Below are 24,154 nucleotides of genomic sequence, written 5' to 3' on the forward strand. Positions count from 1 at the left end.
GGTGTATCTAACAAGCCATAACAAGGAAAATGAGATGGCCTTACTTTCAAAAACAGTAAAGTACTAAAAGACAAAGAAGGGCAGCACAACTGTTCCAGGCGAAAGGAGATTAGAGAGATACAACATTTAAATGCAACAGATGTTTGGTTCTTGAGTCTGAAATACAAACCCAAGTAGTATTTCTAACACAGTTTCACTTTATTAATGACTGTTAATGGCCTATCGGAGAAGGCAATGGCACCCCACTTCAGTACTCCTGCCTGGAAAATCCCATGGACGGAGGAGCCTGGAAGGCTTAAGTCCATGGGGTTGCTGAGGGCTGGAGACTGAGCAACTTCACTTTCCCTTTTCACTTTCATGCATTGGAGAAGGAAATGGCAACCCACTTCAGTGTTCTTGCCTGGAGAATCCCAGGGACAGGGGGGCCTGGTGGGCTGCCGTCTATGGGGTCACACAGAGTCAGACACAACTGAAGTGACTTAGCAAAAAATGGCCTATAATCAAAGCCTACCTATTCGCTATGCAAATAAGACTATTATGTAAATTGAGGTTAATTAATTGTTTAAAGGTTCTTCCCTTCTTCGGAATCAGCTACCCTGTTATCTTACATATCATGTAAGACATGCAAGCTCCCTTACATATCATATGAATAAAGGTAATAAGCAAAATTTGATTCATTAAAAATAAATAAATGTAACAGATGATCCTGGACTGGAAAAAAATGCTACAAAGGGAAGTATTGGTACAGTTGGTGAAATCTGAGTATGACCTATAGATAGAATATAGTACTGCTGTTAAACTGATCTTTATTACTGTACAGTATTATGTATGATGCTGCCTTTGTTATTACGAAGCAAAGTGAAGGTCGCTCAGTTGTGTCCAACTCCTTGCAACTCCATGGACTATATATACAGTCCATGGAATTCTCTAGGCCAGAATACCGGAGTGGGTAGCCATTCCCTTCTCCAGGGGATCTTCCCAACCCAGGGATCGAACCCAGGTCCCCCGCACTGCGGGAGGATTCTTTACCAGCTGAGCCACCAGGGAAGCCCAAGAATAATAATTTTCCTAATTGTTATTAGGAAAAACAACACAGAATTCAAGGAGAAAGGTTTAATGTCTGTAACATAGTCTCAAATAGTTCAGAAAGAAATTGTGTATGTGTACAGAGACAGAGTGGGGAAGGACACAAAAAGAGAGAGAGAAGAGGTGGATAATTATAAAGCAAATATGAAGAATAATTGCTGAGTTCAGGTAATAAGAGTATATGAGTTCCCTGTACTGTTTTTTGCAATTTTTCTCTAAGTTTGAAGTTATTTTTCAAAGTTTAAAAATGTTAAAAAGTAAAAAAGGATGTGGGATAAATGACGAATGAAAATGGTCACTATTTTATGAGACTGAATTACTAGAGATAATGGGGACTTGTTGTACCTTTTATTTGAAATCCACAGCAAAATTCTTTTGCTCTATTGAATACAGACTGCAATCTATCTAGAACAGTACTTCTCTCAACAAAGCCAGGATAGAAACAATTTCTAGTCCATCAATTCTATTTATTATTCCTTTCTGATTACAAACCTTAGAGTCCAGAATGGACTAGGAAAGCAAAAAAAATAGGACTTTGGTAGGGGAAGAATAATGTGATATTCATTTTTTTCAATGATAAGTGAAACAAGTCTTTAAATGGTATTTATTACTAAGAAGGCCAGAAAGAGGGCAGAGAGGGCTTCTAAGGAGAAGAAGCACGAAAATCAAGAACAAAAGCATAAATGCATAAACCAGCATGAACACCTTGGCAATTCTTTACATAGTTTGACATGGCTATTGGTAGGGAAGCTGCAAGAGAGATAGCTGCAGTGGTCTGGGGTCATACGATGGGCCCTTTTATCCTTTGGGTGATAAGGAGTCATGGAAATGTTTTAAGCATGGCTGTGATGATTTCAAAAGCCCACCAGGACAAAGCTATATTGAAGCCACACGTTCAAATTCTTCCACCTAATGGGAATGTAAATTGGTGTAGCCACTGTGGAAAACTGTATGAAGGTGTCTCAAAAAACTAAAAATAGAACTATCATATGATCCAGCAATTTCACTCCTGGATACACAGATGAAAGAAACAAAAACACTAATTTGAAAAAATACACCCACCCCAATGATAAAAGCATTATTTACAATTACCAAGATATGGATGAAACCTAAGTATCCAACACAGATGAATGAATAATGAAGATGTTGTATATACAATGGAATACTCCTGCTAAGTCGCTTCAGTCGTGTCCAACTCTGTGCGACCCCATAGACGGCAGCCCACTAGGCTCCCCCGTCCCTGGGATTCTCCAGGCAGGAACACTGGAGTGGGTTGCCATTTCCTTCACCAATGCACGAAAGTGAAAAGTGAAAGTGAAGTTGCTCAGTCGTGCCTGACTCTTAGCAACAATGGAATACTACTCAATCATAAAAAAGAACAAAAATCTTGCCATTTGCAAAAACATGGGTGGTCTTGGAGGGTATTATGCTATGGCAAATAAGTCAGACAGAGAAAGACAAGTACTGTATCACTTATATGTGGACTCTAAAAATGCAACAAACTTGTGAATATAACAACAAAAAAAACCCAACAAACCCACAGATGCAGAGAACAAATTAGTGGTGGGGAAAGAGATGGGGCAAGAACAAAACAGAGGCAGCAGATTAAGAGGCACAAACTATTATGTACAATGTAAAATAAGCAACAAGGACATATTGTGCAGTTCAGGGAATACAGTCAATATTTTATAGTAACTATAAATGGAATATAACTTTTAAAAAGCATGAATCACTATACTGTACACCCATAACTTATATTGCACATCAACTATACTTCAATTAAAGAAATGATTAGGGTAAGCTCTAAAAAAAAAAATTTCTTCCACCTAAGAAACTGATGCTTCTGAATAAAAGGAAAGAACTCTTGCTCTGATGAATTACATTCGGCATCCAGGCACAAACTCAGTCAGTTCTCTCCTTGTTCACTGCCACTTCTCTAATCCTAACCATCAATCATTTCTTCTCTGGATGCAATCGAGTCACTGTTTTCCCTCCTGTACCCTACAATATTCTCCACAGGGCCATCTTTTAAAATGTAAATCAGGTATTACTTTCATGGTTGTTTCAATGTTCTTCTTGGCTCTTAGGATAAAATTAAGACCTTTACTCTTACTACAAAGCTCTGAACAATATGACTCCTGCCTGTCTAGCCAATCTCCCATTTGGATCATTGTCCTGTGGCAACATTCTGTTCCCTGAAGAAGTCAAGCCCATTCTCACTTTAGGGTTTTCGCATTTCTTTTCTCTGGAATGATCTTTCTCGTGCTTTTAACTTGGTGATTTCTTCCTCTCATTCTTCAATTATCACCTAAATGTCACCTCCTTGGAGACATCTCTCCATCTCCAATTTCCTCCCAGGTACTTACAATCATATGTGTGTGCATGCTCAGTTGCTTCAGTTGTGTTTGACTCTTTGCAACCCCATGGATTGTGGCCCCCCAGGCTCCTCTGTGCATGAGATTCTCCAGGCAAGAATACTGGAGTGGGTTGCCATGCCCTCCTCCAGGGTATCACATAGCACACCCTTTAGCTCCTTCACAGAACCTGTATTATCCTATTTTAACATAAGCTGCAAAAGTTAAGATGCTGATCTTCTCGTTCACTGCTACATTCTCAGGCCAGGCCAGTAACACATGCTCCATAAATGCTTGACTACCTGAATGTGTATCCACCTACCTTGATGGGGCCAAGAGGAGTCTGACCATTCTCCTGTTGTACTGGAAGCTGGTCACTGAAAGAAAGCAGCTCAGACTGAATGACAGTTCGTAAAGGAAGTGATGCAGAACCAATGACTTCTGGCTGAGAAAAGAGGGAAAGAAAAAGTTTAGGTTAAATTAAAGAGCCACAGGGACTAAAAATGACAACATATGATGACTTATAAAGGAATCCATGCTTTATGAAGTCAGTCAGTTCAGTTCAGTCGCTCAGTCATGTCTGACTCTTTGCAACCCCATGAACCATAGCCCACCAGGCCTCCCTGTCCATCACCAACTACCAGAGTCCACGCAAACCCATGTCTGTTGAGCCAGTGATGCCATCCAACCATCTCATCCTCTGTTGTCCCCTTCTCTTCCTGCCCTCAATGTTTCCCAGCATCAGGGTCTTTTCAAATGAGTCAGATCTTTGCATCAGGTGGCCAAAGTATTGGAGTTTCAGCTTCGACATCAATCCTTCCAATGAACATCCAGGACTGATGTCCTTTAGGATGGACTGGTTGGATCTCCTTGTTGTCCCAGGGACTCTCAAAGGTCTTCTCCAACACCACAGTTCAAAAGCATCAATTCTTCAGCGCTCAGCTTTCTTTATAGTCCAACTCTCACATCCATACATGACCACTGGAAAAACCATAGCCTTGACTATGGTAATGTCTGTTTTTAATGTGCTGTCTAGGTTGGTCATAACTTTCCTTTCAAGGAGTAAGCGTCTTTTAATTTCATGGCTGCAATCACCATCTGCAGTGATTTTGGAGCCCAGAAAAATAAAGTAAGCCACTGTTTCCATTGTTTCCCCACCTATTTCCCATGAAGTGATGGGACCAGATGCCATGATCTTAGTTTTCTGAATGTTGAGCTTTAAGCCAACTTTTTCACTCTCCTCTTTCACTTTCATCAAGAGGCTCTTTAGTTCCTCTTCACTTTCTGCCATAAGGGTGGTGTCATCTGCATATCTGAGGTTATTGATATTTCACCTGGCAATTTTGACTCCAGCTTGTGCTTTCTCCAGCCCAGCATTTCTCATGATGTACTCTGCATATGAGTTAAATAAGCAGGGTAACAATATACATACAGCCTTGACGTACTCCTTTTCCTATCTGGAACCAGTCTGTTGTTCCATGTCCAGTTCTAACTGTTGCTTCATGACCTGCATACATGTTTCTCAAGAGGCAGGTCACTGGTCTGGTATTCCCATGCCTTGAAGAATTTTCCAGTTTATTGTGGTCCACACAGTTAAAGGCTTTGGCATAGTCAATAAAGCAGAAATAGATGTTTTTCTGGAACTCTCTTGCTTTTTCAATGATCCAGTGGATGTTGGCAATTTGATCTCTGGTTCCTCTGCCTTTTCTTAAACCAGCTTGGACATCTGGAAGTTCATGGTTCATGTATTGCTGAAGCCTGGCTTGAAGAATTTTAAGCATTACTAGTGTGTGAAACAAGTGCAATTGTGCGGTAATTTGAGCATTCTTTGGCATTGCCTTTCTTTGGGACTGGAATGAAAACTGACCTTTTCCAGTCCTGTGGCCACTGCTGAGATTTCCAAATTTGCTAGCATATTGAGTGCAGCACTTTCACAGCATCATCTTTCAGGATTTGAAGTAGCTCAGCTGGAATTGCATCACCTCCACTAGCTTTGTTTGTAGTGATGCTTCCTAATGCCCACTTGAGTTCACATTCCAGGATGTCTGGCTCTAGGTGAGTGATCACACCATCATGATTTTCTGGGTCATGAAGATCTTTTTTGTACAGTTCTTCTGTGTATTCTTACCACCCCTTCTTAATATCTTCTGCTTCTGTTAGGTCCCTACCATTTCTGTCCTTTCTTGAGCCCATCTTTGCAGGAAATGTTCCCTTGGTATCTCTAATTTTCTTGAAGAGATCTCTATCTTTCCCATTCTATCGTTTTCCTCTATTTCTTTGCATTGATGGCTGAGGAAGGCTTTTTTATTTCTCCTTGCTATGCTTTGGAACTCTGCATTCAAATGGGTGTATCTTTCCTTTTCTCCTTTGTTTTTCACTTCCCTTCTTTTCACAGCTATTTTTAAGCCTCTCCAGACAGCGATTTTGCTTTTTTGCATTTCTTTTTCTTGGGGATGGTCTTGATCCCTGTCTCCTGTAGAATGTCACAAACCTCCGTCCATAGTTCATCAGGCACTCTGTCTATCAGATCTAGTCCCTTAAATCTATTTCTGACTTCCACGTAGAGTCATAAGGGATTTGATTTAGGTCACACCTGAATGGTCTAGTGGTTTTCTCCACTTTCTTCAATTTCAGTCTGAATTTGGCAATAAGGAGTTCATGGTCCGAGCCACAGTCAGCTCCCAGTCTTGGTTTTGCTGACTGTATAGAGCTTCTCCATCTTTGGCTGCAAAGAATATAATCAATCTGATTTTGGTGATGACCATCTGGTGATGTCTATGTGTAGTCTTCTCTTGTGTTGCTGGAAGAGGGTGTTTGTTATGAACAGTGCGTTCTCTTGGCAGAACTACATTAGCCTTTGCCCTTCTTCATTCTGTACTCAAAGGCCATATTTGCCTGTTACTCCAGGTGTTTCTTGACTTCCTACTTTTGCATTCCAGTCCCCAATACCTTAATTATTGACTGAAGCAGCTCTTAAGTGGGAGCCCATATTCTGCCATTGTGGTCTCCCTTTCAGGTTTCACCACTTCTCCGTGAAAGATTAGAGAGCGTTTCAGGAGTCAGAAAGAAGTTAGGAGATTTTTTTTTTCTCTTTTTAAGAGTTAGTTCTTACAAAAAATGTTTAACTTCAGTCTTAAAAATAAAAAGTGCAATTAAGATGATACAAATGTTTGCCATTAAAACTAGGAAAACTATAAACTATACCCAACACTGTCAAGGTTGTGGAGAAACAGAGGCTGTCATGTGTCTGAAGTTGGGAATATAAACTGGCAGCATTACTTCTGAAAGCAAATTTAGCAAAAAATATAAAAAGCTCTTAATATTCATATTCTTTGGCCCAGTTATTTCTCATCTGGAAATTTATACTGAAGAAATAACAATACTTGGTAATTTTATATGCAATGTATATTTTAAAAGTTACAATGAGAAATGATTAAATGTTCAATAATCAGGAATTATTCATTATACCACATTCCTAGAATGGAATACATAGCTGTTAAATGATTTTTACTAAAATTTGAAATAATATGAACAATTTTTGTTATGTTTATGAGAAATAGGGTATTAAATTATATACATATAGTAAAACCTTCATATATTTATAAAATTATGTGGAAGAATAAATATGTATTTTTGAAAAAAATGAATAAAAATCTTTAAGACAATGTTAAATTTAAAAAAGGATAAAAATTGCATATAAAATTATCCTAATATTGTCAAAGATTTATACATATACTGTATTCATTTGAAAAAGATAAAAATGACATACATAAATATTAACAACAGCTATTTCTGTGATGAAATTATAGGTGATTTGTGTTTAAAAATATTTTTCTATTAAAAACATAGTTTTTTTATAATTAGAAAAAGACATTAACTACTGATTAAATGCAAATATATTGAAAGGCTTATAGAGGCTGTCTTGAGGTTGTTAAATTATGTTTTTCCTTCTCCTCCTGTTTTGCTGTATTTTCCAAAATGAACCTATTTAAATCCCCTGAAAATACAAACAAAAATAAAATAAGATGCATTCCTCATGCTATCCATATCAAAGAGGTCAAATATTATAAACTACTCTTTTAATTGAAGGAAGTAAAAACTGCTCATAATTATTGATTTTTGTTGTACCAATTGCAAGTGGATTTTATAAAGCTGCAATTAGCTGATAAAACTGCTACCCACAATATATTATTTTGGATATGGGTTGGATACCTTATATATTCTGTCTGAAAAAAGAAAGTAGAGCCTCAAATTAAGGCTGCTTTTCTGTATCAATCCAAATAGTCAACTCTCCATAGCAGGTAACACAGCAAAGAGCTTAAGAACTTAGGATCTATAAAGACTTGGGATAGAGTCCTGGCTTTGTCTTTTATTAGCTTTATCATTAGGGCAACCTTAGACCTAAGTTATATCACTAAAGATGATGATGAAAGTCGCTCAGTCGTGTCTGACTCATTGCGACCCCATGGACTATATATATATAGTCCATGGAATTCTCCAGGCCAGAATACTGGAGTGGGTAGCCTTTCCCTTCTCCAGGGGATCTTCCCAACCCAGGGATTGAACCCAGGTCTCCCACATTGCAAGCGGATTCTTTACCAGCTGAGCCACAAGGGAAGCCCAAATTGAAGATAACAGGTACCTAACTCACAGACTTGTTTTAATGATTAAATTTGATAGTATCCATGCAGAGTCTTTAGCATAATATCTACCTTATGATAAATACTAAACATAAATTTAAAATTATAATAGACAATAATTCATAAGTATTACTGTTGTTTGAGCCTGGAAAAATTTCTAGTTTAAGATATGAACATAATTTTAAGTATGGTCCAAATCCCTGGTGTGACTAAAGTGGTAAGGCAAAAGTCATAATTACTTAAGTACCTTTTTCTGTGGGGTTTTCTTTGTGTAAATTTGGAAAGTAAGATTGGAATTCCACCAGTGTCTGATCATTGGGCCACCAAACTGTACTGGAAACACAGATCTCTGCTGGAATTTCACCACTGTAAGGAGAACCAGACACATAAGCACATGTCATACCATCCAACTAGAGCCATTTCACCAATTCATGCCTTGATACCACCCACCTCTCTTTCAAATCTAACTAAAATCTCTTTTAGGAATCCAATCAGTGTAATTTCACAGAAGTGTTAGGGTTATAGGACTTTGACTCTGTTCCTCCCACCGTGATTAGTCACTTCAAGCAGTCAGCTGAGAAGCTGAGGAGAAGGGAGCCATGGAAGCCCTGGCAGCAGTCTTGGCCCACATTTCAGTGCTATATCAGTAGACCAGTGCTCCTTAACTGAGATGTGGGCTTTGTGACCATGATCTTGCAGTGCTTAATGGAACTGCCAAACATTAGTTATGCTTGTAAAGAACTTAAAGAGCAACTGGGTGAGGATATTGATTCCAAAGTGAAGGGAATGGTCTTTCTCAAAGGAAAGCAGGGTATTTGCTTTGATATCCCTACTGCATCAGTAACAGAAGTACAGGAAAAGTGGCATGATTCACGGTGCTGGCAGCTTTCTGTGGCCATGGAGCAACCAGAGCTGGAAGGACCATGGGAAGGATATTACAACTTCTGAGGACAGAGGGAAGGCAATTGAGGCTTCAAGGGAAAGCGTGAGGACAACCGAGGTGTCAGGGAACAGCGGAAAAGAAGTAGAAGCTTCAGAGGACACTGAGCAGGAGGTGGCTACACAAGTAACAGAGTCCAAAACAAAAGCCGGAAGCAGAGTTTTAATAAAGAATTCAGACAGTACTTTGAGGTAGAGGATTTATTTGGCAAAAACAGAACAACGTTCAGCAACATGGAACTGAACATTATTTTTCATATAAAGTTAAAAGCACATTGTATGTCCTTCTGACCACTTTCCCAGTCCCCATCTCTTCAAGAGAGATAACCTTCATTTAAATTATTTCTTATGATTAATGACAGCCATTTATAATTTTATTGCTATTTCTATCTCGGGTATTACTTTGGAAAAGGTATACAGATTCATTACATATTCTAATGTATTATCTACAGATTATAAAGTAAAGTCAAGGAGATATCGGAGAAGGAAATGGCAACCCACTCCAGTACTCTTGCCTGGAAAATCCCATGGATAGAGGAGCCTGGTAGGCTATAGTCCCCGGGTTTGCTAAGAGTTGGACACGACTGAGCAGCTTCACTTTCACGCATTGGAGAAGGAAATGGCAACCCACTCCAGTGTTCTTGCCTGGAGAATCCCTGGGACGGAGAAGCCTGGTGGGCTGCCGTCTATGGGGTCGCACAGAGTCGGACATGACTGACATGACTTAGCTGCAGCAGCAGCAGCAAGGATATATCTGCTGATACTTAAAAATTTTTTTATTGAAGGTAATTGTTTCACAGAATTTTGTTGTTTTCTATCAAATCTCAATGTGAATCAACCATTTTAAGTTGACCTGTCTTTATATTTAGAAATGTCTCTTAATAGTAAACTTCCTCGTGGCTCAGATGGTAAAGAAATCTGCCTGCAATGCAGTAGATCCATGTTCCATCTCTGTATTGGGAATATTCCCTGGAGAAGGAAATGGCAACCCACTCCAGTATTCTTGCCTGGAGAATTCCATGGACAGAGAAGCCTGGCGGGCTAAGTCCATGGGGTCACAAAAACTTGGACACAACTAAGCGACTATCCCTCTAAGACTGAAATAACAAAGACAAAGAGAAAACCCTGGGTACAGTACAGAGAAGATAAGGAGGGCTATGTTGCTCTGCTTTGCTATGAGAAATCATCAGTGTCGAGCATATGAGCACTGGATGTGTAAAGAGACATACCATACACTTAACTGGGTGTAAGGTATGGCTTAGTGTTTTAAAAGACAAGTTGATAGGTAGTATAATGAAAGAAGGGAGATGGCTGGACAGTGAGGGATAAATGAAGAGAAGAACTGAATCAAAAGCTATAATAATGAAAATGAGTTTATTTTCTGACTGAAGACTAGGGGACTCCTCTTGTCACACTTGGACAAGTGTGATGTTCGTTTGCAGTGCTGGGCAGAATGGAGTCTGTTTTTTAGACAGAAAGGAAAAGGTTTCTGCTGTAATAGCAAGTGTGAATGGGATAAAATGATGGTAGTATCTGAGTCTGTGCTCCCTGCTATGGGGCTTTAATAGGTTTTAAAAACAGGAATGTGGGGTAGAATCATTTGATATATGAGTAAGTTCTATTATTTACTAATGAACCACTTCAGCCACAATTTATCACCTGTAAAATGATCTTCCAGTTCATTCACTTCTAGACCCTTAAAATGGATCTGAAGAACCCACACAAAAAATGCCCAGATACAGGGAATCCACTATCTCTAATATTCATTCAAACAGCTCACTTGATCTACTGATCTCTATCTTTGCCATCTTAATTCTTGACTCTATTTATTTCTCTTGGTACTCATGGACAGAATCTGGGCCTTGTTATTTGGATCCATCCACAGGAACTGTTAACCAGCAAGCCCACACTCACTGGAGCAGTTTCCCTGCTTCTCCCACTAAGGAAAGACAAGTTAAGACAACACCTACACCTCATTGATGTGCTGAGAGGATCAACTGAGGTAACAGATAAAAGAGCACTTTAAAACTTTAAAACACTATAAAATCTCTTTTACAAAAAGAACTCTATATCAACCTGGTGCTACCTGGATTTCTCCTTACTACTTAAGTATGTCTTGGCACTGTTATTTTATTTCTTATATAATTCTGTTTCTTAAGCTCATTATTATTTTAAACTAAAAGTGAGTTAAGGCAATAAGGGAAGAAGAAATTCATGTAAACAAATTGCTAGCAATATCCCTAAAAGACTTTTTTTTTTTTTTAAAGAGCTGAAGGAGATACTGAAAATATCTTGTCCACTGCATGTCATTATTGAGAGGGGCCCACAGATGGAAAGGCCATTGTGTCCAGGGTCACAGAATTAAGTGTCTGGTATAACCAGAGCTAGAACTCTTCCAATACTTGATTTGATGCTTATTCCATATGTCCCATATTATCCTTCTCAGAATGATAAAAGGAAAATTCAGTCTCTGTGGCCAACAATAATAATGCATGAGAAGCAATACAGATTAAGTGCACACAATTTGGAATCAAAAAAGTTCTAGGTGCAAATTCTAGTTCAACCATAAATCAGTTATATTATCTTAGCCAAGTTATTTAATTGATTTATGTCTTAGCTTCCTTTTTCCTCATCTATGTTTATGTGTTTTAAAGGATCACATGATTAATGTATGTAAAACACTGATACTATAGTGCCCCCCAAATGTGAACTACTATTCAGTTCAATTCAGTCGCTCAGTCGTGTCTGACTCTTTGAGACCCCATGAATCACAGCAGCACGCCAGGCCTCCCTGTCCATCACCAACTCCCAGAGTTCACTCAAACTCATGTCCATTGAGTCGGTGATGTCATCCAGCCATCTCATCCTCTGTCATCCCCTTCTCCTCCTGCCCCCAACCCCTCCCAGCATCAGGGTCTTTTCCAGTGAGTCAACTCTTCGCATGAGGTGGCCAAAGTACTGGAGTTTTGCTTCAGCATCAGTCCTTCCAATGAACACCCAGGACATAGGATGGACTGGTTGGATCTCCTTGCAGTCCAAGGGACTCTCAAGAGTCTTCTCCAACACCATAGTTCAAAAGCATCAATTCTTCGGCGCTCAGCCTTCTTCACAGTCCAACTCTCACATCCATACATGACCACTGGAAAAACCATAGCCTTAACTAGTGGACCTTTGTTGGCGAAGTAATATCTCTGCTTTTCAATATGCTATCTAGGTTGGTCATAACTTTCCTTCCAAGGAGTAAGTGTCTTTTAATTTCATGGCTGCAATCACCATCTACTGTGATTTTGGAGCCCAGAAAAATAAAGTCTGACACTGTTTCCCCATCTATTTCCCATAAAGTGATGGGACCAGATGCCATAATCTTCGTTTTCTGAATTTTGAACTTTAAGCCAATTTTTTCACTCTCCTCTTTCACTTTCATCAAGAGGCTTTTGAGTTCCTCTTCACTTTCTGCCATAAGGGTGGTGTCATCTGCATATCTGAGGCTATTGATATTTCTCCTGGCAATCTTGATTCCAGCTTGTGCTTCTTCCAGCCCAGTGTTTCTTATGATGTACTCTGCATAGAAGTTAAATAAGCAGGGTGACAATATACAGCCTTGATGTACTCCTTTTCCTATTTGGAAAAGTTGTTGTTCCATGTCCAGTTCTAACTGTTGCTTCCTGACCTGCATATAGGTTTCTTAGGAGGCAGGTCAGGTGGCCTGGTATTCCCATCTCTTTCAGAATTTTCCACAGTTTATTGTGGTCCACACAGTCAAAGGCTTTGGCATAGTCAATAAAGCAGAAATAGATGTTTTTCTGGAACTCTCTTGCTTTGTCGATGATCCAGCAGATGTTGGCAATTTGATCTCTGGTTCCTCTGCTTTTTCTAAAACCAGGTTGAACATCTGGAAGTTCACGGTTCACATACTGTTGAAGCCTGGCTTGGAGAATTTTGAGCATTACTTTACTAGCGTGTGAGAAGAGTGCAATTGTGTGGTAGTTTGAGCATTTTTTGGCATTGCCTTTCTTAGGGACTGGAATGAAAACTGACCTTTTCCAGTCCTGTGGCCACTGCTGAGTTTTTCAAATTTGCTGGCATATTGAGTGCAGCACTTTCACAGCATCAGCTTTCAGGATTTGGAATAGCTCAACTGGAATTCCATCACCTCCACTAGCTTTGTTTGTAGTGATGCTTTCTAAGGCCCACTTGACTTCACATTCCAGGATGTCTGGCTCTAGGTGAGTGATCACACCATTGTGATTATCTGGGTCGTGAAGCTCTTTTTTGTACAGTTCTTCTGTGTATTCTTGCCACCTCTTCTTCATATCTTCTGCTTCTGTTAGGTCCATACCATTTCTGTCCTTTATTGAGCCCATCTGTGCATGAAATGTTCCCTTGGTATCTCTAATTTTCTTGACGAGATCTCTAGTCTTTCACATTCTGTTGTTTTCCTCTATTTCTTTGCATTGATTGCTGAGGAAGGCTTTCTTATATCTCCTTACTATTCTTTGGAACTTTGCATTCAGATGCTGATATCTTTCCTTTTCTCCTTTGCTTTTCGCTCCTCTTCTTTTCACAGCTATTTTTAAGGCCTTCTCAGATAGCCATTTTGGTTTTTTCATTTCTTTTCCATGGGGATGGTCTTGATTCCTGTCTCCTGTACAATGTCATGAACCTCCGTCCATAGTTCATCAGGCACTCTATCAGATCTAATCCCTTAAATCTATTTCTCACTTCCACTGTATCATCATAAGGGATTTGCTTTAGGTCATATCTGAATGGTCTAGTGGGAAAACTACCTTTAGTTATATGCTATTTTAGAGTTTCATGTTTTTACATTCATTATCCTGTCTGACTGTACATTAAGCCCTTGTGTAGTACAGGCAGTCCTTGCTTTGGAGATACTATGTTAACTGAAACTCGTGCATATCAGAACCATGTCCTTGCTGTATCTTAAGTTTATAGATGGGGAACGTGAGGCTCAGAGAAGTTTTAAGGAGCTCATCAAATGTCATATGGATAGGAGGTAGAAGAGGTAAGACCTGAGAAAAGAATCCAATATTTTTCTTTGCATTGGGATTTGATAAAAACAGATTAATTGTGTTAAAGCTTCTCAAACATACTTCAGCCAGCAGAATCAATTATACACTCTCGAATGCTTTGAACAAACCTATACAGTACCTTTTGTTGCTATCAGTAACTTAAGTATACAGAAAACATATGAAAAATGTGAATACCTTAATTCTTCCTTAAGGTGATGGAGAAAGTGAAAAAAATGACGCTAGTAAAAGAGTATTTTAAATTACTTTAGGTGCTGTTTTTAAGGGCAAATAAGGATTTATTTTAAGTGTATTTATTTTTAATGTTTGGGCTGGAAATATATCATATAAGAAATGATGTATGTGCAATACTATTCAATGAAGCACTGTTTTCAATAGCAACGTATAGAAAGCAACTTAAATATTGTAAGTTGAAGTATTATTGCAAGTTAAAAAAACCAGTCAGTAAAATCACATATCGTATGACTCCACTTAAATCAAATGTCCAGGATGGGAAAATTGACACAAAGTAGGATAGGAGTTGCTCAGTAAAAGGGGGCTAAGAGGGAACTGAAGAATGAATGCTAATATGGGATTTCTTTTAGGTGAGATAAAAATGCTCTAAAATTAAGATTGTGGTGATGGTTATACAACTTGTGAATATATTAAAAATCACTTGTTGTATACTTCAAATGGGTGAATGATATGGTATGTGAATTGTATCTTGATAAAGATATTTTAAAAAGGGAAGAAAAGGAAAACAATAATAGCTGCAAGAACGTGATTTAAGAGTCAAGTTCTGAGTTACAGTTTCAGCTATGTCACTGCCCTGCATGAGGACAGCCGGAGGACAGGATAAACCTCTGGGCCAGTCTCCTCACTTGAAAAGGAGTAAGATAAAGTCACCTCAAAATTCTTTCTACCTCTAAGATTCTATGATAATATAGGAATATATGAGTAATTACAGATTCACAAATCCTCCCAATGCCAAAATGTCTAAGGAGCAGAAATCAAATTCTCTCTTACCTCCATCTATAATTTTACTGGATGCAAGTCGAATGACCTCAGTGATCAAAGTGGTCTTTGTCAATCCATTTTTGGAAAAGCCCACAGGAAAGTGATATTCCACAAAGAAGGTGCTGAAAAAAATCAAAACAATTAAAAAACAAACCAAATAACAAACTTATTTTCTGATAAATCCCACATATCTTTCAAAGCCTTGTTTTTAGAACCCCAGGTCCTCAGAGGACTTCCTCTTTTCAAGCCTTCACCAATCTTGTGTTCGTACAGCACTTTTCATATAAAACATCTCTTTTGGCCCCTAAAGCCCTATTATAGCAGCCATTCAAATGTTTCTCTCTCCTGCTGACTATAAGGCATGGAAGAACAAAGCCTGGCTCTTAAGTTTCTTTATTCTCAAGATTTTTAGTGCTTGGGACCTAGTGGGAGATTTAGTACATTTTATTGATCGATGAAGCATATGAAAACACTAAGTACAATATAATTTCTTCTTCTCATCACAAATACTTTCCAGGAATGTCACAATGAGTTTTCCCATGTGAGAGACATACCGCTTTTTTGATGTCAGCTTAGGTGGTCTCCCAGGAAAAGTTTTTTTGCCAGAGGTATCCTGAGGACTATCTGGAGGAACTCCCATTGTTTCGATGATGATTCTGACTGAATGTGTTCTACCCAGAAGGGCCAGTTTATCCACACTTAGTGTCATCCCTTGGGCATCTTCTGGAGTTTCTGATAGCATCTGCTGTTCAACAATATTTCTGAAAGGAGTTCATACAGGTAGTGAGGCAGACTGTCAGAAGCCAAATATGAAATGATCTAGTTTGTAGAGGCAACAGGAGGAAAGAAGGGCAGCAGGCATCTTAATGCACAAGTTATCAAGGACTGAGTAATGGCCTTAGTCCTAATTTACAGTGAAAAAAATCTCAAAAACTATAAAAACATTCTTGTAATCCAAAGGCTTATCTCCACACAAGTATAGAAACTGATATTATAGAATCAGGTTTTCAACAAGACTTTACTTCAGTTACTACTTTAATATAAACTACTATCATCACTTTTGTGTATTCCTTTTCATTTGCTTTATGTATACTTTCTACATTAAGTGTAACAGAGTACAAATACAATCCAGAATTCTGCTTTCTCTCTTAATCATTTTACTACATCCATCTTTTCATGTTATTACATGTTTAAGGATTGCAATACTTAATGCATTACTGTAATTCACTTAACCAGTCTGACAGTGTTGGCAAACACACGTCATTTCACATGAGCAGATCTTGTAAAAATAATCTTTCTTTGTTTTTGCCTCTAAACAAGCATTCATAAAGAGGCTCACCTATTTTTCTTACCCATCTCCTTCTTCGACTTATGATCATTTGATTTTAGAACCTTAGGAGATCTGGCAAGAGCTTTTGACTGGCTCATTGTTTTAGAAGGGACATCATCATCTTCACTGAAGATATCACTGACGCTGGTATCAGATTTCTATTGAGGGAGAGAAAAGAGAAGAGGGGCACTAAAAGATAACTGCTTTGGGGATAGAGGTAATGAAACCATTTCTCTGAAGGTAGTAATCAAGAAAGAACTGATACTAGGCAGACAATCCTATGTTTCTCTTGGCTACACAAAAATAACCCGAAGTTCATAAAAATAACCTACAAGTTCAGTTCAAAGAAAATAAACAAAATTAGATTCTTCTTTCAAGTTCTCAATAATAACAACAACAATGACTATTTACTGATTGCCTACTATGTATCTGGTACTATGTTAAATGCTGCATGTGTATTTTTAGTACTTATTACATTCCTATAAGGCATCCTCATCTCAATTTTTACAAATGAGAAAATGAATGCTGAGAGAAGTTAGGCGCCGTTAAGACTCACAGCTGCTGCTGCTAACTCATGTCAGTCGGGTCCCACTCTGTGCGACCCCATAGACGGCAGCCCACCAGGCTCCTCTGTCCCTGGGATTCTCCAGGCAAGAATACTGGATGGGTTGCCATTTCCTTCTTCAATGCATGCAATGCATGCTAAGTCACTTCAGTCGTGTTCAACTCTGTGCGACCCCATAGACGGCAGCCCACCAGGCTCCCCCGTCCCTGGGATTCTCCAGGCAAGAATACCGGAGTGGGTTGCCATTTCCTTCTCCAATGCATGCATGCATGCTAAGTCGTTTCAGTCATGCCCGACTCTGTGCGACCCCATAGACGGCAGCCCACCAGGCTCTGCTGTCCACAGGATTCTCTAGGCAAGAATACCGGAGTGGGTAGCAATTTCCTTCTCCAAGATTTACAGCTGTAAGTAGTAAAGGCAGATCTTGCTCTCCGTGGGTTCCAAAGCCTCTATTTTTACCACAGTTTGGGCCAAAATGATTGTACAGTATCACCTAACTACATGGGTGCAAAGACTAATTTTTTTCACCACTCTAATGCAGTGCTCAAGGCTTAGGAGGTAATATGTTCTGGGGGAAAAACATGGGCTTTTTGCCAGACTACGGTAAGAATTCTAGTTCTGCCACCTATTAATAATTACTAGCAATTAACGTCTCTTAAGTCTTTTATTTAATGATATGTAAAAGAGATGACACTATCTCATGGGGCTAGCAAAAGAATTCAGTGAAATAATCAATTTCAAACATTTTGGACAATTCTGAATAATAGGTAACATAAATTCTCTGACACAGAAAATGTGTAATCAATATGAGTTCCCATAGCTAGTATGAAGCTGCTGTAAAACACAGGAAGCTCCGTCTAGTGCTCTGTGACAATCTAGAGGGGTGGGATGGGGTGGGCTGGAGGGAGGCTCAAGAGAGAGGAGATGTATTTATATTTATGGCTGATTCATGTTGTTTATAGCAGAAACCAACACAAGGTTATAAAGCAATTATCCTCCAATTAAAGAACAAAGTAAGCTCCCTTTCTCTTCTCCTACGGGTAACAGTATCAGCGATGACTTTTATTGTAGAAAGTCATGAAATCCTAACAATTCACAATGTCTTTTAAATCCATCTCCTCTTTTCCAACCCCACTGCTAGCTACCACTCTCATTCTGGCTCTTTCTGTCTCTTTCTCATGCTTTCAACACCAAAAATGGCTTCCTATCTGCTCCTGTTATTCTCCTCTCAGCCGGCCTCCTACATAATTGCTAGGTTAACATTGCTAGAACACTATTTAGGTCATGTCATTTCCTCCTCACTTAATATTCAAATACTTTCACAGACTGGTTGCAGTGTGCTAGCTCACCTTGTTGATACCCCTCCACATGAATTCTTACCCAATCAAACTAGATGCCTGGTAGTACACAAACTGCTTCTCTAAACAGGTCATTCTTTCTATTCCTATTTCACATCCTTTATCGTTCTGAAACTATTTTTCAAGTCTCAGTTAAAATCCCTTTTCCCTCATGACGCTCCTTCCTGACAATCTCATGTAAAAGTTCTCCCTGCCTCTTCTGTACCCTGGTAGCTCTCAGTCTTTCCACTGAGCTGATATAAACTACATTATATTTCAGATCTCTGGTGACCTGGAGAAACAGAAAATGGGGAATACGATAGCGGTCTTCACAAATATAAAGTATTATTTGTGGAACAGTAAATGAACTTATTTTATATATACTCTGTGTGGGCTCAGTTGTCTCCGACTCTTTGTGACTCCATGGATGGCAGCCCGCCAGGCTCCTCTGTCCATGGAATTTTCCAGGCAAGAATACTGGAGCAGGTGGCCATTTTCTAGTTCAAGGGATCCTCCCAATCCAGGGATCAAACCCTAGTCTCTTGCATTTCTTGTACTGGCAGGCAGATTCTTAACCACTGTGCCACCTGGGAAGCCCCATATACTTTGCTGCTGCTGCTGCTAAGTCGCTTCAGTTGTGTCTGACTCTGTGTGATCCCACAGACAGCAGACCACCAGGCTCTCTCATCCCTGGGATTCTCCAGGCAAGAATACTGGAGTGGGTTGCCATTTCCTTCTCCGATGCATGAAAGTGAAAAGTCAAAGTGAAGTCGCTCAGTCGTGTCCGACTCTTAGCGACCTCACGGACTGCAGCCCACCAGGCTCCTCCGTCCATGGGATTTTCCAGGCAAGAGTACTGGAGTGGGGTGCCATTGCCTTCTACAAGATGCTAAACCAATGAATGGAACATATAGCTTGATATAAGAAAGAACTCTGAAAATGCTAAAACTGCCTGAAAAGAGAATGTTCTTGGGTCAGTAGGGATATTTGTTCCCCATGTGTAGAGGTACTTCTGGAACATCTGTATCTGAAAAGATACCAGTCAAGGGTGGTTCTGAGAGTATACATAAATTAGCTCTTCCTTCAAAGAGCTCTAAGGAAGCCATACAATATATTAAGACCATAGGCTTTGGACTCAGGCAAACCTGAACTTGAATCTTGGTTCCAACACTTATTTGTATGTGTACTTGGACAAAATAATTAATCTTACTAGTCTTATCTCCTCATCTGTAGAATGAAGGTAACACCCTCCTCTTCAGACTGTTGTTATAATTATGTAAAAGGAATAGCTTTCTGTCTGACAAGTGGTAATGTGCCTACACCCACTAATATTATTAATAACTCTATGATTAACACAAGAGAAGCAATTATTTAATTTCTCCAATTCCTAATCTTTCAGATTCAGTAACTTACAGGTGCTGTATAAAATAAGTTCTCCAGGAGACTCTGGTCATATTGAGGGTCATTGGGCTCACTGCTGCAATACACATCACTCCCAGGCGATGGGGAATCTGGAGGAGAGCCTAGGCCATCCCAACAGCGACCTTGGGACAATTCAGCACTGCAGAAATAAGAAAAATAAAATAGAACTTTAAAGGACGTTTCATCTTAATTCTTTTTTTTTGGGTAAACATTCTAAAGTTCTAAATATGGAAGAAAATACATAAAACAGAAGACTTACATTATATAGAAGACCATCTAACACTTACTTTTATATCATATTCCTTCTCTTCTGGGATGTCAACAACTAGCACTCAAAAAATACATTTCAGACACTGATTGTGAGCTCATTCATTTATTGAACAAACATTTTACTGGGTACCTATTATGTGCCAGGCATACTGTTAGGTCCTGAATGGTACAGAGATGGCTAAGCTAACTTGTTCTACTCTTGTGCTGCTCATGGTCTAGTACGGAGGGAAAAAATGTAAAGAACTGACTATAATTCAATGGAGTTAACTGTTATATACTGTTTTTGTGAAGAATGACTAATTCATAAATATGCCTTCTTCTATTAAGCAAAAATATATGCATTTAGTTTATTTATGGAAAGATCAGCTCTATGTAGAGTAGAGAAATAAGTAAAACAGATACTCTACTTATATAGAGTTTGTAAACTAATAAGAAAGATAAGCATACAAATACATGTATATTTAATTTTAGTTTCTCCTATAGTAATTAGCATTTAATAAACAGTGGAAAAAGTGTCAGACTTTATTTTTTTGGGCTCCAAAATCACAGTAGATGGTGATTGCAGCCATGAAATTAAAAGACGCTTACTCCTTGGAAGAAAAGTTACAACCAACCTAGATAGCATATTGAAAAGCAGAGACATTACTTTGCCAACAAAGGTCCATCTAGTCAAGGCTATGGTTTTTCCAGTAGTCATGTATGGATGTGAGAGTTGGACTGTGAAGAAAGCTGAGCTCCGAAGAATTGATGCTTTTGAACTGTGGTGTTGGAGAAGACTCTTGAGAGTCCCTTGGACTGCAAGGAGATCCAACCAGTCCATCCTAAAGGAGATCAGTCCTGGGTGTTCATTGGAAGGAATGATGCTAGAGCTGAAACTCCAATACTTTGGCCACCTCATGTGAAGAGTTGACTCATTGGAAAAGACCCTGAATGCTGGGAGGGATTGGGGCAGGAGGAGAAGAGGATGACAGAGGATGAGATGGCCGGATGGCATCACCGACTCGATGGAAGTGAGTCTGAGTGAACTCCGGGAGTTGGTGATGAACAGGGATGCCTGGCGTGCTGCAATTCATGGGGTCACAAAGAGTCAGACACAACTGAGCGACTGAACTGAACTGAAGTGTTCCTTTCTTTATCTTTCTTTAACCTACAGCAGAGCTTCTTAATCTTAGCGCTACTGAAATGTTGGGTCAGATGAGTCGCTGTTACTGGGACCTATCATGTGCATTCTGGATCCCTGGACTCTACTCATCAGAAGCCAACAGCCTGAAAGCAATCCCTCCAGGTGTGATAACCAGAAGTATCTTCAGACATTTCCAAATGTCCCATACAGTGGGGATGGGGGAAACTGGCTTCCAGATGAGAACCACCACTTATCTATAGTAATCTCTCTATCAAAGGTTAAGAACAACTTCCTAACTGCTCAAACCCAACTAACAACTTCACAATCCACACAGCTTCTCTGCAGCCTGTGAACAGTGCTCCTTTTAGAAGCTCTACTTCTTGATGTTCTACACAACTCTTATTTGCCACTTATAGATCCCCACTTCCCTCTAGTCGCCTTTCTCCCCTCCTTGCAACCCTTAAAGTTATGAATATTTCTACTGCTTAGTATATAGTCCTCCACCTTTTACTTATTTTTCCAAATTAACATTTCTTTGAATGTATTCTTGTCTACAAAACATTAAAAAAGCATGCCATTTCCCTCTATGCAATACTTAGGACATGAAAACTGAGAGAGGTCAGAGCTATTCTGCACAGGCCAGTGGCCTGGGGTTCCTGTTGGGAGGGCAGGAAATATAAAAGTTGGAAAAAAGGCGAGGGGGCCTGGAACTTGTCTGTATTCTTTGGCTACAAGACAAGTCCACTCTCTTGTTTTCTTCTTAATCATGTTTTAAATCAAGGAAAACATGTACATGTACATATTTTAAGAGTCAAATAGGATCATAAGACATAATGAGAAACAGTAGCTGCCTGCCTCCTTAGAAGTAATCACTTTCAACTCCTTGTTTCTGTTGGTACTTACCTTTATATTTCTAAGTAACACATGTGTGGTGCTATTTTCTGATTTTTTTTCATTTTTCTAAATGACTTTGTATTATGAAAAAGTTATTCTTGGAAACAGATTTCCCTTTCCCGCATTTGAGAAGATGGGGGAAAGGGAAATCTGTTTCCCAGAATAATAACATCATAAGAATAATGATTTAAGAGATATGATGTTAATCTTCAGGATTCACATCATATCAGAGCCAAGTATAATTTACTACACTTTCTTTACAAAGTCTAGCTTTTCTTGTTTTAATAACTGCCTTAATTTTTGTTTAAAGTAGCTTTCTATGTGCCCATTATTATTTCATTATTGAACTGTCCAAGAGAACTGAACATTTCCTCTTGATCTGGTCAAACACAGGAGAAATGTGTTTCCATCTATCCCTTCCCCTCCTTAGAAGTATCGCTACAGAAGCCCTGTGTGCTTCCACAAGCAGTGTCTGCTCTCTAAATATGGACATAGACCATAAAGCTCCTTTTCTCTTTTTTCTCTATTACATCCCCTGCTTCTTGGGCTCCAAGCCTTGTTCTTTATCCTAGATTCTCTTTGTGGCAGAGAATAGCCTGTGGTTTCCTGAGAACTAGTGCAAGAGAGGCAATGTTTTGAGTCCTTGGATGTATGAAAATATTTTTACCCTGCCCTCACACGATTGATAGTTTGACTGGAAATGGAATTTGAGATCAATAATTAATAGTTTTCAGAATCCTGAAAGTAACTCTCCACTGCCTTCCATGGAGCTGGTAGAAAAGTCTTTTTAAAAAATATATATAAACATTTATTTATTTTTGGCTCCATCGGGTCTTAGTTGTGGCACTCAGGTTGCAGCATGTGGGATCTTTAACTGCAGCATGCAAACTCTGAGCTGTGGCATGTGGGATCTAGTTCCCCAAGTAGGGATCAAACTCCAGCTTCCTGCATTGGGAGTGTGGATTCCTAGCCACTGGACCATAGTCCCTGTGCTGGATTCTTGATCTTTATGTACTCTTTTGTGAATGGCTTCTTTCATTTAGCATGATTTTTCAAGGTTCCCTCATGCTGCAGCATGTTAACAGTACTTTTTCCCTTTTTCTGGCCAAATAATACTCCATTTAAAAAATCTACTAATCAGCTGATGGACATTTTTTACTGTTATGACTACTGCAATTCATGTACATGTTTTTGCGTGGACTTATATTTTCATTTTCCTTGGCTATATACTTAGGGAGTTGAACTGCTGGGTCACGTGATAACTTGATGTGCAACAATCTGAGGAACTGACAGATTATCTTCCAAAGTGGCTGCATCATTTTACACTGCTACCAGCCGTCTATGAAGATTTCAAATTTTCCACAGCCTCACCAACACTTAATCTGATTTTTTGATTCTAACCATCCTAGTGGGAAACCAGCCCTGAATATTCACTGGAAGGACTGATGCTGAAGCTGAAACTCCAATACTTTGGCCACCTGATGTGAAGAAACTGACTCACTGGAAAAGACCCTGATGCTGGAAAAGATGGAAGGCAAGAGGAGAAGGGGACAACAGAGGATGAGATGGTTGGATGGCATCACCAACTCGATGGACATGAGTTTGAGCAAGCTCCGGGAGCTGGTGATGGACAGGGAGGCCTGGTATGCTGCAGTCCATGGGGTCGCAGAGTTGGACACTGAGCGACTGAACTGAACTGATCCTACTGGGTATGAAGTAGTATCTTGTTTACAGTTTTGATTTGCATTTCCCTGATAACTAACGGTGCTGACAACTTTTATATGCATATTAGCCATCTGACTATCTTCTTTGAAGAAATCTCTATGTAGAAACTCTGCCTTTTAAATTGGATTATTTATGCCATAGTTATTAAGTTGTTGAGTTCCTCACATATTCTAATATGTCTTTTATCAGATATAAGATTTATAAATATTTTCTTCCATTCTGTGATTATCTTTTCACTTCTTAATAGTATCTTTTGAAGCCCAAACATTTTTAATTTTCTTAAGTTTAACTTTTTGTTGTTGTTCTTGGTTGTACTTCTAATGCATATCTAAGGATCCTTTTCCAAATTCAAGATTACAAAGACTTATCTCTGTTTTAAGAGTTTTATAGTTTTAGTTCTTCCATTTAGCTATCTAATTCATAGT

At 39.1% G+C, this 24,154-nt stretch overlaps 1 protein-coding gene across 2 annotated transcripts in view; it reads right to left on the reverse strand.

Moving 5' to 3' along the window:
• Nucleotides 1-24,154, reverse strand: part of C2CD3 (C2 domain containing 3 centriole elongation regulator) — a 125,660-nt gene that overhangs the window by 72,540 nt on the left and 28,966 nt on the right. For both annotated transcript variants that reach the window (XM_019974661.2, XM_070803880.1), the window contains 6 exons: nucleotides 19,709-19,856; nucleotides 16,403-16,551; nucleotides 15,618-15,824; nucleotides 15,073-15,185; nucleotides 8,328-8,446; nucleotides 3,763-3,885 (listed from right to left, as the gene is read on the reverse strand). In XM_019974661.2, the coding sequence (XP_019830220.2) occupies nucleotides 3,763-3,885; nucleotides 8,328-8,446; nucleotides 15,073-15,185; nucleotides 15,618-15,824; nucleotides 16,403-16,551; nucleotides 19,709-19,856 (859 nt within the window). The remainder of the gene's footprint in view (nucleotides 1-3,762; nucleotides 3,886-8,327; nucleotides 8,447-15,072; nucleotides 15,186-15,617; nucleotides 15,825-16,402; nucleotides 16,552-19,708; nucleotides 19,857-24,154) is intronic.

The sequence above is a fragment of the Bos indicus genome, chromosome 15 (genome assembly GCF_029378745.1).
Source record: "Bos indicus isolate NIAB-ARS_2022 breed Sahiwal x Tharparkar chromosome 15, NIAB-ARS_B.indTharparkar_mat_pri_1.0, whole genome shotgun sequence".
Taxonomy (NCBI): Eukaryota; Metazoa; Chordata; class Mammalia; order Artiodactyla; family Bovidae; genus Bos; species Bos indicus.